General features: G+C 45.0%; 1 protein-coding gene across 2 annotated transcripts in view; it reads right to left on the minus strand.

Moving 5' to 3' along the window:
• The window catches only part of ccdc66 (coiled-coil domain containing 66), a 131746-nt gene that overhangs the window by 77462 nt on the left and 36307 nt on the right, over window positions 1-17977 (minus strand). For both annotated transcript variants that reach the window (XM_072472458.1, XM_072472457.1), the window contains exons 7-9: window positions 14542-14684; window positions 12457-12618; window positions 6541-6672 (exon numbers count right to left, since the gene is read on the minus strand). In XM_072472458.1, the coding sequence (XP_072328559.1) occupies window positions 6541-6672; window positions 12457-12618; window positions 14542-14684 (437 nt within the window). The remainder of the gene's footprint in view (window positions 1-6540; window positions 6673-12456; window positions 12619-14541; window positions 14685-17977) is intronic.

Consider the following 17977-nt stretch of genomic DNA (forward strand, 5'->3'; position numbering starts at 1 on the left):
GCCCCCAGAGACAACAGGATACTAACTACAGCACTGGACCTGGCCTAGCCCAGTACATCGTGACACACAGAAAGCTACACTCCTCCAGCACACCGTCCCCACTGATACTAAGATGATAATCACTTCAGCCTACGCTTTGAGTGGGGGAGGAATGGATTCCAAAATGGAGAAGAACTGTCAAGACGTCCAACAATTGGACATGTGGGGAGGGAGCGCCGATTCCCTCCTCCCCGGTACCAGGGCAACCTCCTCCAAAACCACCTGACCAGACCAGGATTAAAAACAGTGCACCGTTCACCCAGATGGAGAGAGAAAGAAACAAAATCCCCAGGGGAGAGTTGCCGGAAATGACTCCGAATGACCGCCATCACTGAAAGGATACCAACAGCAATCCCTCACCTCAACAACACAACCACAATTAACCAATCACACCTCAGTGTGCACGATTATTAAATTTTCTTGTTCTGGTTGCTCAAAAGAGGACCACAGAGAAAGACCCATGCGAAAGAAGGCATAAGAAGGAATCCAGTCCTCCCAGGATACAAAATCTGCCCAGGTCATCAATGGATAAAAGGCACAGATTCTTAAATTCAAGTACTCAATGAAAAGAAAATCCCTTCCCCAAGAAAAACTAACACGGATCAGCTCCAATTGCGGGGGCTATCCTCAATCTCAGTGAGGACTGAACTAACCCTACCAACCACCCTCCATCCCATTCCGGCCCCATCTTCCTTATAAACAAGACAGGGGGTAAAAGAAACAAAACACTCCCTTTCCACAATCACAAGGATACGACGTAACAACAAAGAAGTCGTAAAGCTGTTAACAGATTACACTTCACATAATCGACTCAATATGATTTTGAGAGAACAGGATAATTGACAACACTCGCTCTCATGCTCCCACCTTGCACTCCCTTGCAGGAGAAAGGACAACATTAAATAATCAACGACATTATCACAAAGGAGTAACGTCCAGAATTATAGAAGAATTGCAGGATATAGAAGAATTGCAGGATAAAGACACCATTCATATTGCACAAGGAGATAAAGCCAGGATCAGTGAGCACTCTTCAGGATTTTTCATGGATTCCAACGATAGATGCACAAGGTCCCATTGCTTACACCATGCCGTCTCTCCAACGCTGAGGCTTTCCACAGCCTAGGCCCCAGTCAGCACCATCCTAAAGGTACCCCACAATTTGTCAAAGTGAGTTCTAATGACTTGCATCGCAGAGCCAAGATCATAAGAACATAAGAACTAGGAGCAGGAGTAGGCCACCTGGCCCCTCGAGCCTGCTCCGCCATTTAATGAGATCATGGCTGATCTTTTGTGGACTCAGCTCCACTTTCCAGTCCGAACACCATAACCCTTAATAATTTATTCTTCAAAAAACTATCTATCTTTATCTTAAAAACATTTAAAGGAGCCTCTAACTGCTTCACTGGGCAAGGAATTCCATAGATTCACCCTTTGGGTGAAGAAGTTCCTCCTAAACTCAGTCCTAAATCTACTTCCCCTTATTTTGAGGCTATGCCCCCTAGTTCTGCTTTCACCCGCCAGTGGAAACAACCTGCCCGCATCTATCCTATCTATTCCCTTCATAATTTTATATATGTTTCTATAAGATCCTCCCTCATCCTTCTAAATTCCAATGAGTAAAGTCCCTGTCTACTCAACCTCTCCTCATAATCCAACCCCTTCAGCTCTGGGATTAACCTAGTGAATCCCCTCTGCACACCCTCCAGTGCCAGTACGTCCTTTCTCAAGTAAGGAGACCAAAACTGAACACAATACTCCAGGTGTGGCCTCACTAACACCTTATACAATTGCAGCATAACCTCCCTAGTCTTAAACTCCATCCCTCTAGCAATGAAGGACAAAATTCCATTCGCCTTCTTAATCATCTGTTGCACCTGTAAACCAACTTTTTGCAACTCATGCACTACCACACCCAGGTCTCTCTGCACAGAAGCATGTTTTAATATTTATCATTTAAATAATAATCCCTTTTGCTGTTATTCCTACCAAAATGGATAACCTCACATTTGCTGAGAACCCGGGTCCTCAGCGCTGTGAGGCAGCAGTGCTAACCACTGCACCACCATACTGCCCAAGAGCGAGAGTCATCAACCAAGACAACATTTTCAATGGCAGCCATCATCTGGATGCACACAGCACTGCCAAAGCAAGAGCCCGCTCAGCAGCAACTACATCCCCAATTGGTCTTGAGAAGGCGGCCTTGAATTACTGCCGTCCAAGTATTGTAGAAACACCCACAGTGCTGTTAGGAAGGCGTACCAAGGTTTTGAGGCAACAGTGAAGGAAGCGCGATATAGTTCCCAGTCAGGATGGTGTGTGGTTTGCAGGGCAACATGTTTCCCATGCATCTGCTGCCCGTATCCTTCCAGGTATTAGAGGTCATGGGTTTGGAAGATGCTGTCAAAAAAGTCTTGGTGAGTTGCTGCTATGCATCCTGTGGATGTCATTGTGTGTTGGTAGTCGAGAGTGTGAATGTTTTTAAAATAAATTTAGAGTACCCGATTCATTATTTTCCAATTAAGGAGTAATTTAGTGTGGCCAATCAACCTAGTCTGAACATCTTTGGGTTGTGGGGGTGAGATCCACACAAACACATGGAGAATGTGTAAACTCCACATGGACAGTGATCCAGGGCCAGGATCGAACCCGGGTCCTCAGCGCTGTGAGGCAGCAGTGCTAACCACTGCACCACCATGATGCCCAAGAGCATGAGTGCTGAAGGGAGTGGATGGGGTGTTTTGTTCTGGATGTACAGCTTAGAGTGTTGTTGGAGATGCGCTCATCCAGGCAAGTGGAGAGTATTCCATCACACTCTTAGCTTGAGCCTTGTAGATGGTAGACAGAGTTTGGGGAGTCAGAAGGCGAATTACTGTTCACAGAAATACCAGCCTCTGACCTGTTCTTGTTGCCACAGTATTTATATGGCTGGTCCATTCAGTTTCTGGTCAATAGTAACCCCTAGGATGTTAATGATGGGGGTTTCAGCAATGACAATACCATTGAAAGTCAATGTCAAAAGAAATGCAGTTGACAGTAAATGTGTATTTCCCTCATTATCATTGCCATTGTCTATAATTAAGCTGTTGACCTCCAGAGAGCCTCCAGAGTAATTGAACTCTTTCATGCATTCTGTAAGCAGCTGTTGATCTCAGCTGTGTTTGTATCATTAAAGCAAAGAAGAGGGTCTTACCGAGATTGCAAGTGCTCACTTGTAGCTTATGCAAGTCTACCTACATTTAGTGTTAAAAAAATGCCCTAATTGTTTTGTGAAGCAAAATAATATTTTTTCTTCTTCTGGAACACATTTGTGATCATAATTTATTGCGACGAGCTTAGAGTTGGTTCAGGAAAAATTGTACAGGATTCAGAATTGCTTAGATCAGCACTTCTCAAATACCACAGACCCAATTCAGGCAGTCAGGCCTGAAAATATGGTAATATCTTTAAAAAAACTAAAAATAATATCTACCTAAACATGAAAATACGAAATAGAAATAATAAACATTAGTCGGAATGTGGATACTGATAAATGGATTACTAATGGAAGAGAAAGAAAATGATGCAGTAATAAATTGGGAAATAATTTGGTGGCAACTAAATATATATATATATATATATATATATATATATTAAAAAGTTGCCTTAATAAATACTAGGAAGATAAAGAAATAATTTACTTCTCTTTAGCATTCCTCTCATACTTGAAGGCACCTCAAAGTACTTTACATTAGGGGGAAAAGGAAAACATACAAAAGATGAACAGAGAAATCCAAGAAGAGGTGGGGTGAATGAAGGTTAAAAGGTTACAATTTTGAGGCCTTCCAAGCATGGAGAAAGACAGAGAGAGGGAGCTCCACCAGGCAGAGGCTTAACCACTTAAGCAGCAGTCACCATTAGTGGATCAGAAGGAGGTGGAAACCATAAGTAAGCAGATTGACTAAGTAGGACTGATGTGTGTTGAAGCTTCTGCAACTGAATCCAATTGCTAAAATAGGTTGGGTTAAGCCTATAAATGGAACATAAAAGAACAAAGACAGGCACGGGGGAAGTTCAGCTTAGAGAGGATGTGGATGATGAAGGTACAGACACCCTAAAAGAAGCCGAGACACAAAAGTAATATGGGTGTGGAGTAGGATTACAGCAAGAGCAGGTTGGCAATGTTGCAAGGGTGGATACAAGTGATATTGGTAATGATTAGACATACGGAAAGTAAGCTCATTTAGGGATTAAACACCACATTACGGTTCTGCAGATGTCGACATGGTTTGAGGTGGAGGCAAAGAAAGCTAAAGACAGGTTCCGAGACATGTTAGTGTCAACTGATGATGATGGCATTGGTTTTATTTCCATGAAGTGAAAGAAATGTTGGTTAATCCAGGTTTAATGGCTGTGAGACAATTGATTGGTTGAGCATGTAGAGATACAGCTGCATGCCATCCCAATTTCAATGTTGGCTGAAATGGGGATACTTGCTGACAGTGGGCAGCTCACTAATTTTACCAGAGGCAACCTCCTAATTGACTACCTCCAGGTTTACCATCCAATTAAGAGGGCAAGCAGCTCTGGATCCCTGACAGCCTCTGAGGGAGTTTGCAGACCAGGAGGGTGAGGCCACACCTGGAATAGTGTGCGCAGTTTTGGTCTCCTTACCTGAGGGAGGATGTTCTTGCTATAGAGGGGGTGCAGTTAAGGTTTACAAGACTGATTCCTGGGTTGGCGGGACTGATGCACAAGGAGAGATTGAATTGGTTAGGGTTGTATTTGTTGGAGTTCAGAAGAATGAGGGAGGATCTCATAGAAACCTATAAAATTTTAACAGGACCAGACAGGGTAGATGCATGAAGGGTGTTCCCGATGGTGGACGTGTCCAGAACTAAGGTCACAGTCTGAGGATACGGGGTAGTCCAGTTCGGACAGAGATGAGGAGAAATGTCTTCACCCAGAGAGTGGTGAAATCATTACCACAGGGAGTAGCTGAGGCCAAAACATTGTATGATTTGAAGAAGCAGTTAGATATTGCACTTTGGCCAAAGGGATCAAAAGATATATGAGGGGAAAAGCAGAATTAGGCTATTGAATTGGATGATCAGCCATGATCATAATGAATGGAGGAGCAGACTCAAAGGGCCGAGTGGGCTCCTCCTGCTCCTATTTTCTATGTTTATATCAACATGGAGGCCCACTTGGAGATGCGTATTAAAGTAAAAATCAGATGGGCCAAGCTGGCAGGCCCCTCCAGATAGTACATTGGATCCACAAGGATAGCCTTCCCACCTGGCAGCCCCCTCTTTAGGACATGGAGTATCCAGTCCCAAAGTGCCCCCCCACCACCCACCACTCCCAACAGCTGAAGAGGCCACTTCCATGAGATTGATACCTGCCTGCGCTGCCAGCAAAATGCTGAGGGGGCTGGGGAAAAGGAAATCACCCTAATAGGAGCTCAATTATTTGTATTAGTTGCCTACTTGTATTCAGCAGGTCGCCATTGTGCATTCGGACCCGCTGGTTGAAAACTTCACTGGAGACAGGAATGTGTCTGGGAGCTATTCCAACATGGCTATTGAACCAGCCTGTCACCCCAGGGTCAGAAAAATATTATTTTATGTTACTAGGTGATATTATTGAGAAATAGCTTGTGACAAGGTCAGAAATCAAGGATAGAACCTTGGGGTACATTAATAGGGAAGAAAAAAAACTGTTCAGAGGTAATGAAATGTCTTTTGTCAAACATGAGCAGAACCTGGAAAGGTGGAAGTCACATTGGTGTATAACAGGAGAGATATGGGAAGAGGACAGAGAATGTCACAGAGACCAAGAAGGATGAAGAGAGGCAGTAAACAGAGATCACAATCACACACAGCATACCTCACGACTCTGATATGTCGTTTCAATGGTATAAATAAGCATAACATTTAGAAGAGGGCATTTGGTCTTCAGAAGATGAGAAAAATAGGAATAAAACACAGCTCTGTAGGCATGCCAAAGTACATATTTTTCATTTAAGTTAAATATAATTCAAGTAGCCTAACACGCCCACAATGCAACATAGAAAGAACCTTCTTATTATTGCTGAACGTGTCCTTCCGGGAAGGGAATCGGTCATCCTCATGTGGTCTGGCGTACATGTGACTTCATGCCCTTTTAAATGCCCTCAGGGATGGGCAATAAATGTTGGCTCAGCCAGCGATGTCCACATCCCATGAACAAATTTTTTTAAAAGACATGTCGGAATTTTTCATTTTGCATTCATCAGGACGGACACAAGAATACAAATTTCAAAGGAAACAACCATTTCTACTACATGAGAAAAGGATGCTGATTGGTTGGTTGAGTGCTGATTGGCCAACCAATTATATTTGTCTTGATGAGTGCAAGATGAAAAACCTGTACAGCATGTCTCTCTTCTCAGCAATACTCAAGTTCTGTCCCAAGGGGAACTACCAAGGGGATAGACAAGTTTTTTCCAGGTGTATTACAATGTTTCTTCTGAAGATGTACCTCTGCATATTTTAACTTTTCTTGAAGTTTCCTATTTTTTTCTTCCTCTCTTTGTTTATCCAGGTCTTGGAGCCACTTTTTTTGTTGTTCACGTTTTATTGCGCTGAAAGGATGCTCTAATGGTGCTGATTCCTGTATGACACCAAAAGGAAGCACTTCAAATAACTTAGAAACAGAAATCAACCTACTTATGACTTGACTGTTTCAAGCTATCAAAATATACTGGTAGTAGAATAACTAGTAGGCTGTCATTCTGAAATGGTTACACTGATGCAGATTTTAGTTCACTCCGTATTCACAACAAAAATACACTGGAGCAGTACTAGCATTTGTTGTTGCCTGAAGATAAACAAGATGGATCAAATTATGTGCTTTGGCAGCAGTCCAGATACATACATACATATACAGAGTCATATTCTGGATATGTCAATATGAAATACACAACTATATTGTGAGCCAGAGCAGGGAATTTTCATCGCACTTTAGACTGGTGGGCTTACACTGAAAAATAGAACATACAACAAACTGGTATGGTACACATTTTGTGTGGTATAAACATAGTAAAAAACATCAATATTTGACAGCAGTTTGGCACAATAACATTTTTGTAAGAGCCCCGAAGAATCCAGCACGAGTTTTAAGGATACAAAATAATAACGTTTATTTACTATAACAATATATACATAACAGTAGCAGTAACTTCCCTTGCTACCTTCTCCTTCGTCCTGGTTCCTGGACTGGCCAGCTTATTTATAGTAGGAGTTTCTCCGCCCCCCTCATTGGGGAGTTTCATACTCCCATAGGATTGTGGGATAGTCATTAGTCCCCAGCCAATCGTCAGTAGGCAGGTTATAACATCCCTCCCCCCCAAAGTCCAAGGAATCCACCGTAGGCCCTGGCGAAGGAAGGCGTCAAACTAGTTTGGCCGCAGGCCGGACGCCATTTGCACGCGGCGCTGGATCAGGCGGCGTATAACGAGACGGAGACCGGCGCTTCCGTGATGAACGGTGCGGTTGTACATCCACGGCCTGTGGACCGAGGATTCCCCGTCTGATTCATCCAGTGTCTCCATCTCGGAGTCAGAGTCTGCTGCCTCCGTCATGTCAGCGTCTCTATCCCCATTCGGTCCAGTCACGACCTGCGCAGGCTTCGAGTGAGGCACCAGTGGAAGATTTGGAGGACTACCTTCCCTTGTTTCTGGTCTTTGCCGCTGTTGAACTGAGCTCCGGGGGCGGGGAATCTTTTGCGGGGATGATCTTCTGGACCGGATGTGGTCTACATGTTTTCGCTGGAGACGACCCTGGGCTTGCACTTGGTACGATATAGGGCCCGTTTGGCGAAAGATTACACCAGGAACCCATTGGGCACCACCAGCAAAATTCCGCACGAATACTGGGTCACCGGGCGCAAACTGCCGAATCGGACGATGCCGAGACAACCCCGGTCCCTGCCGTTCTGGTGTGCGGCGTACTTTTGCGCCAATGTCCGGGAAGACCATACTAAGGCGGGTGCAAAGTCTCCGGCCCATTAGGAGTTCTGCGGGAGCTACCCCAGTCACTGTATGGGGGTGGTCCTGTACGTAAACAAAAACCGAGCCAGTCTCGTGTCCATTGATCCGGAAGACTGCTTCTTTAGGCCTCTTTTGAATGTTTGCACTGCACGCTCTGCAACCCATTTGAAGCCTGGTGGTAAGGGGCAGTGCGGATATGGCGGATGCCGTTCGTCTTTGTAAACCTAGCAAACTCCTCACTCGTGAATGGAGTGCCATTATCCGTGACCAGCACCTCGGGGAGGCCATGCGTGCTAAATGATAAACGCATTTTTTCCAATTGTTGCGCAGGACGGTGTCCCCTGCATCTTATGCACCTCCAGCCATTTGGACTGGGCGTCAATTAGTAGAAGGAACATGGATCCCTGAAAAGGGCCTGCGAAATCTGCATGTAAGCGTGCCCAAGGCCGCCCTGGCCATTCCCAGTGATGTAGGGGCGCGGCCGGCGGAAGCTTCTGATGCTCCTGGCAAATGGAGTAGTTTTGGGCCACCTTCTCAATGTCGGTGTCGAGGCTTGGCCACCAGTCATAACTCCGGGCCAACATTTTCATCTTGGTCACGCCCAGATGCCCATTGTGCAAGTCTGATAATATCAGCTCCTGGCCTTTTTCCGGGACAATCACACGCGTCCCCCACAAGAGGATGCCGTCTTCCACGCTGAATTCTGACAGCTTGGAGGAAAATGCCCGCAACTCGCCTGGGAGCTGTCTATGCTGCCCACCATACATGACTATGTGCCGAATCTTTGACAGGACTGGCTCCGTCTGGGTCCACTCACGGATCTGTGATGCCGTGACAGGCAAGGTGTCCATAAAATTTAGGGTTGCGACCACCTCACCGGTCGTGGGGGTCGACATGGGGCCGGTTGATAAAGGCAATCGGCTCAGTGCGTCGGCATTTGCTATCTGCGTACCTGGTTTGTGCTCCAGAGAATACTCATATGCAGCAAGCAACAAAGCCCAGCGCTGGATCCGTGCAGAAGCAATGGGCGGTATTGGCTTATCCTCTCTGAAGAGTCCCAGCAGGGGCTTATGATCAGTCACGATAGTGAAATGGCAGCCATACACGTACTGGTGGAAGCGTTTCACCACGAAAACCACTGCCAGGCCCTCCTTCTCGATCTGCGCGTACTTTTTCTCCGCTGCAGTCAATGTGCGGGAGGCGAAAGCTATCGGCCGCTCGGCCTGTTCTCCATCTTGTGGGACAGGACAGCCCCAATACCATACGGGGATGCATCACATGTGACGAGCAAAGGCTTTCCCGGATCATAGTGGGTTAGTAACCCAGACGACGACAATTGTTGCTTTACCCGCCGGAAAGCGGTTTCTTGCGGCTGACCCCAAACCCAGGTGTGATTTTTCTTTAGCAGCAGGTGTAAGGGGGCCAGCGTAGTTGCCAGATTGGGGAGGAACTTCCCGTAATAGTTTACGAGACCGAGAAAAGAACGAAGATGCGAAGTGTCAGTCGGGGTGGGGGCATGTTGAATTGCACGCACCTTCTCTGCGACGGGGTGCAGACCCTCGCGGTCCACCCGATAACCTAGGTAGACTACTTCTTTTGCCTGAAATACGCACTGTGTGTGACGTAAACGGACTCAAGCCTCCGAAAAGCATTTAAGGACAGCCTCCAGATTTTCCAAATGCTCTTGCTCCGACGTCCCTGTAATCAACACGTCATCTAGGTAGACAGCCACACGTGGTAAACCTCTCAAAATGCCCTCCATAACACGTTGAAAAATTGCGCAGGCAGAGGATACTCCAAAGGGCAACCGTGTATATTCATACAGGCCCCGGTGTGTGTTAATTGTTACATATGGTCGGGAGGCAGGGTCCAGCTCCAACTGCAGGTAGGCGTGACTCATATCTAATTTTGTGAATGAGAGTCCGCCTGCAAGTTTCGCGTAGAGATCCTCCATGCGAGGCATTGGGTATCGGTCGAGTCGGGAAACTATTCACTGTAAGTTTATAGTCGCCACACAAGCGAACTGTGGCATCTGGCTTCATTACTGGTACAATTGGTGCTGCCCAGTCAGCAAAACGGACGGGCCTGATAATACCCAAACTCTCCAAACGAGTGAGCTCCCCTTCTACCTTCTCGAGCAAAGCGTAAGGCACTGGGCGGAAATAGCGTGGCGTGGCTCCTGGTTCAACTTGGATACGGGCTACGGCCCCTTTTATTTTCCCCAAACCAGGCTGGAATACCTCTGGGTATCGTCCTAGCACCTCAGTCAACCCTCCAGAAACTGTTTGGAGGATGTGCTGCCATTGCAACCGCAAATGGCGCAACCAGTCCCGACCCAACAGGCTGGGCCCATGGCCACGCACTACGACAAGTGGGAAACGCCCCTCCTGGCGTCCATAGACAACAGGGGTCATTGTAGTTCCGGCAATGTCCAGTGGTTCCCCCGTGTAGGTGGCCAACCTGGCCTGTGAGTCAGTTAATATAAGGGTCTGTATACCCTGCTTGATGCGGTCGAATGTCCTCTGGGCGATCACGGAGACCGCTGCGCCAGTATCCAACTCCATCTCCAGCGGGTGGCCATTGACCCGTACTGTCACCTTAATGGGGGCCACACGGGGAGCTGCCACACAATGCAGCTGCAGGCAGTCGTCCTCCGTCTCCACGTCCTCAGGAGTAGTCGCCGCAGGTTCATCCACATGGAAGGTACGGCCTCTGGGCTGGTCCCAGTTACGGCCCCTGGGCTGGTCCCAGTTTCGGTCGCAACGACGGCGCCTCTGGCGTCCCCAGGACCGCCGTCCGCGACGGGGTCGGCGCCTACAAGTCTGACACGGACATGGCTCCTCATCCATTGGCTCTGGAGAAGGCTCCCTTCGGGGAGGAATGTCCGATGGCCACTGGCGTCGGTCTGGTCGTTGCCTCGCCCAAGGTACTGCAGGAGTGCGGGGGGACGTTTTTGGGCGGAAAGGGTTGCGCCCCAAGGCATGCACTTCCATTCCCTGTAGCTCCTGTACTCCTCGCTCTGTGCTCTCTCGGGACAAGACTATTTGTATTGCCTGTTGAAAAGTCAATGTTGGCTCCGCTAACAACTTTCTCTGGGTGGCCGCATTGTTAATACCGCAAACCAAACGGTCGCGTAACATTTCTGACAAGGTCTCACCATAGTCACAGTATTCCGCAATCCCGCGTAGCCTGGATAAAAAAAAAAAAAAAAAAAAAAAATCGGCAAGGGATTCTCCAGGGGTCCTCTCAGCGGTATTAAACCGGTAACGCTGGACTATCGTGGACGGGGTTGGGTTAGTGTGTTGCCCCACTATATTCACAAGTTCGTCAAACGTTTTGGTGTCCGGCGCAGCTGGGTACGTAAGGCTCCTAATCACCCCAAACGTATGCGGCCCGCAGGCGGTGAGCAATATGACCACCTGGCGCTCGTTTTCAGTGATATTGTTTGCCCGGAAATAGTAACGCATCCATTGTGTGTACTGGTTCCAGCTTTCCAGCGCAGCATCAAAAACATCCAAACGTCCGTACAGAGGCATGGTATAATAGAAAACAACTTCCAACCTGTATCCAACAAAAATCCAGGGAGGTGGCTTCAGCAGTGTAGACAGCTATTCACTTTTACCTTCGTCGCCAGTTTTGTAAGGGCCCCGAAGAATCCAGCACGAGTTTTAAGGATACAAAATAATAACGTTTATTTACTATAACAATATATACATAGTAGTAGCAGTAACTTCCCTTGCTACCTTCTCCTTCCTCCTGGTTCCTGGACTGGCCAGCTTATTTATAGTAGGAGTTTCTCCGCCCCCCTCATTGGGGAGGTTCATACTCCCATAGGATTGTGGGATAGTCATTAGTCCCCAGCCAATCGTCAGTAGGCAGGTTATAACAAACATGGTGTTGATAAATAAAGTAATGCATTGTTCATTACTGAAGTAGGGAATAAGCGTTTGGCTTGGTGGTGTCATTCCTGCCTCAACATCAGAAGGCTAGACGATCAAGTCCCATTTCAGGCTGTTCCAGCAAGGGGAGACCCACAGGCCAGCTCTGAACTCTGGAATATTCACATCCAGTGGGAGTGAGAACAGGTGCCTCAGCTACCACCCCACCCCAACAACCCCCCCCAATTTATGGATTATGGGAGCTCAAACATCTCCCATCATACGGGGCTAGACTGGTATTGAAGTATATCAGAAGTGTTCATGTACCTGGATCTCAGACTATCAGCCTGCAAATTCTTCCACTACTGGACAGCGCTGGAAGAGTTTGAAAATGCCAAAGCAGCAACATTGGTCTACCAGTTGCACTTGATGAAAAGTTCAAAACATTTCAATGCAAGTCTGCTTTTCACTGCTCATAACAGAAATGGTTTCTCAAAAAGAGGAGACTGCAAAAAAATAATTTCTTACCCCAGGCACAAATGCTGAACGGATGGCAGCAGGTAAATCTGGAGAACTAAAGCTAGAAGCTTTACCAACGTTGCGATGTGAAGAAACGGCTGTATTTGATGTGTTCGTCACAGTGGGGGCGGTGCTAATAACACGACCATCGGTAGGTAAAGTTGCTTGTGACTAAGAAAAAGAAGGAAACAATCTGCACTTTGTAGTTTCATTATATACACAACAGCATAATACTGGATTATCTCAAAAATCTCTTGGTGTTATTGGTTGTACAAAAGTAAAACAAAAAGAAATATTCGTTCTAGATTTGAGAGAAATACTTGACAAATACTTTCTCATGAAAGAAGTTTCCATAATGAAGAACCTTTTTCAGACACTTGGTCACATCCTGATCCATCAAAGGTTCAAGGTATTAGGATGCTATATTTTAATCAGAGAGCAATTACAAGGTTCCCTACTTCTCCTTAAATAGCAATATATTATATGGCATCTTCTGTGTTTAAGTTTAGTGTTTTTAGCATTTTCTGTAGATTGAAATGATTTTTGCAACGGTTGTCAAACTTCCAAAAAAATATTAATTTGAGCAACTATATATAAAAAGTGCCAACTTGGAAATCCAATTAATTAAAAGAAACAGGCCATCCTTCAACATAAACTGGATCCCTGGTGCTCAGTTTGTGTGGTAAAATTCTACAAGATGCAAATTTGTCAGGCCCTCTGCTGACCTGTACTCTCACTATAAATCTCTGGTCCAGTGTTGCCATTATCACATGAAAGGTTGTTTTTTTAGTTCACAGGTTTGTCAAGCAAAATCATTGTTGCAGGCTGACCTGATTTTCTGATCTGCACGAGATGAGTTGGAACTACCTGTTTAACTATTGTGAAGAAATGTCAGAGCAAAAGACATCTACAAATATTTCTTCAAGTTCAGTAACGAGGAACTTCTGCACTGTTATAGCTGCCATTTTTTGGATGAGATATTTTTCTAAGGCTGCTTTGTTCTGCTAAGTGAATCCCATGTGACTATCTGAAAAATATGAGAGTTCATCCCACAGCCCTGGTCGCTATTCGCCTGTCAGCTATCACTACAAAGATTACGTGATCACTCATCTCACTGGCATTGTTGGGATTTTGTTGTGAGATTTGGTTGCCACGTTAGCCTATATTATAATAGTAATTACACATCAAAATTATTTAATTTTATATAGTCTCTGTAAAATGCTACGAGATGTCTGGAGGTTGTAAAAGCTGCAACATAAATGAACGTTCTTTCTTTCTACATCAACTGACTATCAACAGCTTTGAATACCAGCAATGGCCAGTCCGTTATCAAAGACACCATCAGGCAACTTTAGTATAATAAGCTCTTTATAGTGCCAGGTAGCAGGTATATGATTACTAATTCATATAACCTATTAACATTAGATAGCTTGTCAAGGTTCTAGCAATTGCATCCTGCCTGACCATTTTCTAGGCAAACCTGTTATAACCCTTCATATGCTGCTACCAGTGATAAAGATTTAAAATTAATATAATATCCACCATCACAAAACTCTTCCTAGTACCTCACCCAAGCACTCAGCTTTCATAGCAAGTTACTGAAAAGTAGAGAAGCATCAGTCAAGCCTGATGGTGTCCTTGCCCAATGTCTAAGAAGTGCACTTTCAGCAGCACCAGTCTATAGAGGGGCTGAAATATTTTACGCTTTGATCAGAAACAAAAAGGTGTCATAACACTTTATGGTTTCTCAATGTTCCTTTTCTGTGGCCGAAAAACCATACTAGTTTATTTTTAGATTAGCAGGGACCCTCCCCCCCCCTTCCCCAAATCTATTTCCTGAAGTTGTGACAAATAGGGAAAATATCTAGGAAATTGGGCAAAGTAACATTTCTGTATGTGTGCATTTGTAAAACAAAATAGCTACAGAGAAACAATGCCTGAGTCAGACTATAGATTTAATTTTAAAAAATTACATTTGCCTATTTTTCTTAATTAAGAGATAGATCATTTAAAAGCAGGCAGAGAGATTGAAAGAAAAAGGGAGGAACAGTGTGCAAGAGAGAATAAATATGTTTTAAAAAATTTAACTCCCACCTTTGCTTCACATGTTGAGAGTATGTTCTCTGCTTTGAAATTTAGGGGTGCCCCTGCACCAGGTCTTCCCCATGGATTCCACTCCAAAAATTCTGAAGCTGCGTTATCTTTTTCTAACAGTTTCTTTAAAGCCACCTGTTCATCTGCAGATTTCCAATAACCAAACATATTGTTAATGATGTCAGGCAGCCTTATTAGCAGCATTTATTTCAAATATATATATATTTATTCTTGTTAAAAAAAATTCTCACAAATAACACGACAAACATGCAAAATAGGCACAATATAGTATATGAATTATTGCAAAGATAAGAAAAAGTAAATTTTCTCAATAACATAAACGAAGAAAAAGCAAATAACAAACTCTATACCCAAAATCCCCAACAGCTGACGGTGTCTGGATCTTTGACGCGGGAGATAAACGGTTGCCATCTCAGGTAGAATCTCTCAACAGAACCCCAGATGGTAAATTTAATATTTTCGAAATTCAAAAAAGGACATTAAGTCCCTGAACAAGCCAGAGACACGAGGTAGAGCAGGGGGGGCCTCCAACTGAGCAGTATCCGTCTCCGGGTTATCAATGAGGCAAAGGCGATAACGTCTGCCTCTACCCTAGAATGAACTGCCGGAGATTCCAAAAAGATGGCCACCAGCAGGCACTGCTGTAATTCTAATCCGAGAATATTAGATAGTGTTAAAAGGAAACCCAGAAGCTGGCAAGTCTGGAGCAGGAACAAAACATATACGTGTGATCTGCAGGGGCAAGTGGACAGCAGTCACATCTGTTCTCAACATGAGAAAAACCCACTCACCCTTGCCTTGGTCAAGTGTGTCCTATATGTAGCACTTCAAATTGAATTAGACTCAACTGGGCATATGAGGACATGGAGTTGACCCTGGATACAGCCTCTCCCCAAACCTCGCTGGTGAGTGTAAGCCCAGTTCATCTCCATTTCGTCCTCACTCTTCAGTGGGAGGGATCAGATGAGAGAATGTGGCCATATAGGTCCGATATAGACTCCCTGCCCGGCTGAACAGAGGAAAGAATCCTCACCAGTAAGGTGGAAGGTGGAGCCAGCAGAAAGGAAGGGAAAGCCGTACGGGCCAAATCACAAACTTGAAAGTAGCAAAAAAGACTAGAGTTACAAAGCTGAAATTTGTCTGCTAATTCTCTAAAGCTGGCAAACCTCCCTCCATGAACAAGTTACCAAAGCGCTCGAGTACCTTCAATTTCCACAAATTAAAGATTGAGTCCAGCCCTGAAGGTAAGAAAAGGTGGTTGTTATAGATAGGGGCCAGTGAAGACATGGACAAAAGTTTAAAATGTTGTCGGCACTATTTCCAGATTCTAAGAAAGATGACCACCACCGAGTTAAAGGGAAATCTAGTGGGAGAAAAGGGCAATGGAGCAGTAACTATGGCTAGGAGAGTGGATTGTAGAGCAAGAGCGAGCCTCAATTTGTCCAGAGATTGAACCGGGATCGCTGATCCACAGCAAGTCTTTTAGGATATTGGTGGCCCAGTAATAAAACAATACGTTTGGGATGGCCAAGCCGCCCGTCTGTTTTTCCCTCTGGAATAAAATACTGCAAATTCTGGGATGCTCGCCCACATAAAGGCGGATATCAATGTATTAACCTTGATTAAGAAAAGGATTTGGGTGGAAAAATGGGGAGGTATTGAAAGAAAAAGAAAAATATATTCATTTTTATTGTTTGAATCTGGTCAGCCAAAGATAAAGAAAAGGTGTGCTATCTCTGCATGTCCATTCAAACTTTGTTGATCAGGCTGGAATAAATCAATTTGTGAAGTGAGGCCCAATTGTGGGCCACCCTGACCCCCAAGTAATGAACAATTGTACTGGAGAGGCATACGAATAACATGCCTAAATGGGCTCGTCTCCCAGGGGAGTTGACCGGAAAACAATCACTCTTACCCAGATTTAATTTATAGCCAGAGAAGGAACAGAAAGTAAGTGTCTTCACTATGTCATTGATAGAGGGAATTGGGTCTGCAATATAGAAAAGGTCATCTGCATAAAGAGATACTCGATGTTCCACCATGTCCCGATTAATACCCCTCCATTGATTGGAAGCTCTCAAGGCAGGAGAGAGGATCTATTGCCAGGGCAAATAAAAGTGGAGAGAGTGGGCAGCCCTGCCTCGTGCCTCGATTCAAGGGGAAGTAGTGTGAATGTAAAGTAATTGCGTGAATGCTGGCAATAGGGCCACTGTATAGCAAACGGACCCATGAGACAAATTTGTGGACGAATCCGAACCTTCCAAGAGTCTGAAATAAATAGTCCAATTCTACCCTGTAAAATTATTTCTCTGCATCTAGAAATGCTATCACCTCTGGCTCAAGTGCAAGGGAGGGAGAAAGTATGACATTCAAAATGTAACGCATATTAGCTGATAACTGATGACCCTTTACAAAGCCTGTGTTATGCTTGGAAGGCAAGGCTCCAACCGGAGCACCAGAACCTTCGAGATCAGCTCAACTCTGCATTAAGACCCAGATGCATCAGTATCAAATGCACTTTTGGGTTCTTGTCCCTCTTAAGGAGCAAGGAAATAGAGGCTTGAATAACAGTTGGAGGCAATGAACTGCAGGATCGGCAGTCAGTGAACGTATCTAATAGCAAAGGTTTAAGTTGTTCCGCAAATTTCTTATAAAACTTGGCCGGAAAGCCATCCGAACAGAGGCCTTACCAGCCTGCATAAGACCAAAGCATTTTAAAATCTTGTTGGGGAGTAACAGGGAGTCCAACTCACAACATTTGACTGTTTTGACAATTCGGGCACTTTATGTCTGTTGTTTGGATGTATTCTTGTTGACCTTAGTAGAGGGATTTCTACTGTTTGCTCCTTACAATAGCCTATGGGCAGGCTGTCCAGAAATTCAGCCGTGATTGACTTGTCTGCGGGTGGCTCAGATTTATACAGGTCACAGGAGCAGGATGTAAAAGTCACATTGACCTGAAGAGGGGTGGAAACAAAGTTTCTGCCCAGTCTGAGTATCTGGAGGATCTCACGGAAGGCCAATTGTCATTAATGTTGGTGTGCTAAAAGGCGACTAACCTTCTCCCCATATTCATACAAAGTACCCCTGGAGCGCTGTAGCAGATGTACAGACATATTGGTGGTCAGTAGCTGAAACTGGGTCTGCAACCTTTGTCTGCTTGCATAGAATTCCGGTGTGGGATCAAATACTGGTGATAGATCAGATTAAACAAAGCACAAATTGTGCTTCTGGAAAAAGGAGTCTTCATCTCCCGGCAAGTCAAAAAATAGTCCTTTTCACAGAATGTTACACAAAAGGCAGGTTGGATAAATCATCCTGAAGTTGACTCCATTCTTATACAGGGAAGATTTCACTGTTAAAGGCAGCCCTCTTCTTGGCTAGGTCTGCACTCATGTACCGGTAGAACCCGATA

Source organism: Scyliorhinus torazame, chromosome 13 (assembly GCF_047496885.1).
Source record: "Scyliorhinus torazame isolate Kashiwa2021f chromosome 13, sScyTor2.1, whole genome shotgun sequence".
Classification (NCBI taxonomy): Eukaryota; Metazoa; Chordata; class Chondrichthyes; order Carcharhiniformes; family Scyliorhinidae; genus Scyliorhinus; species Scyliorhinus torazame.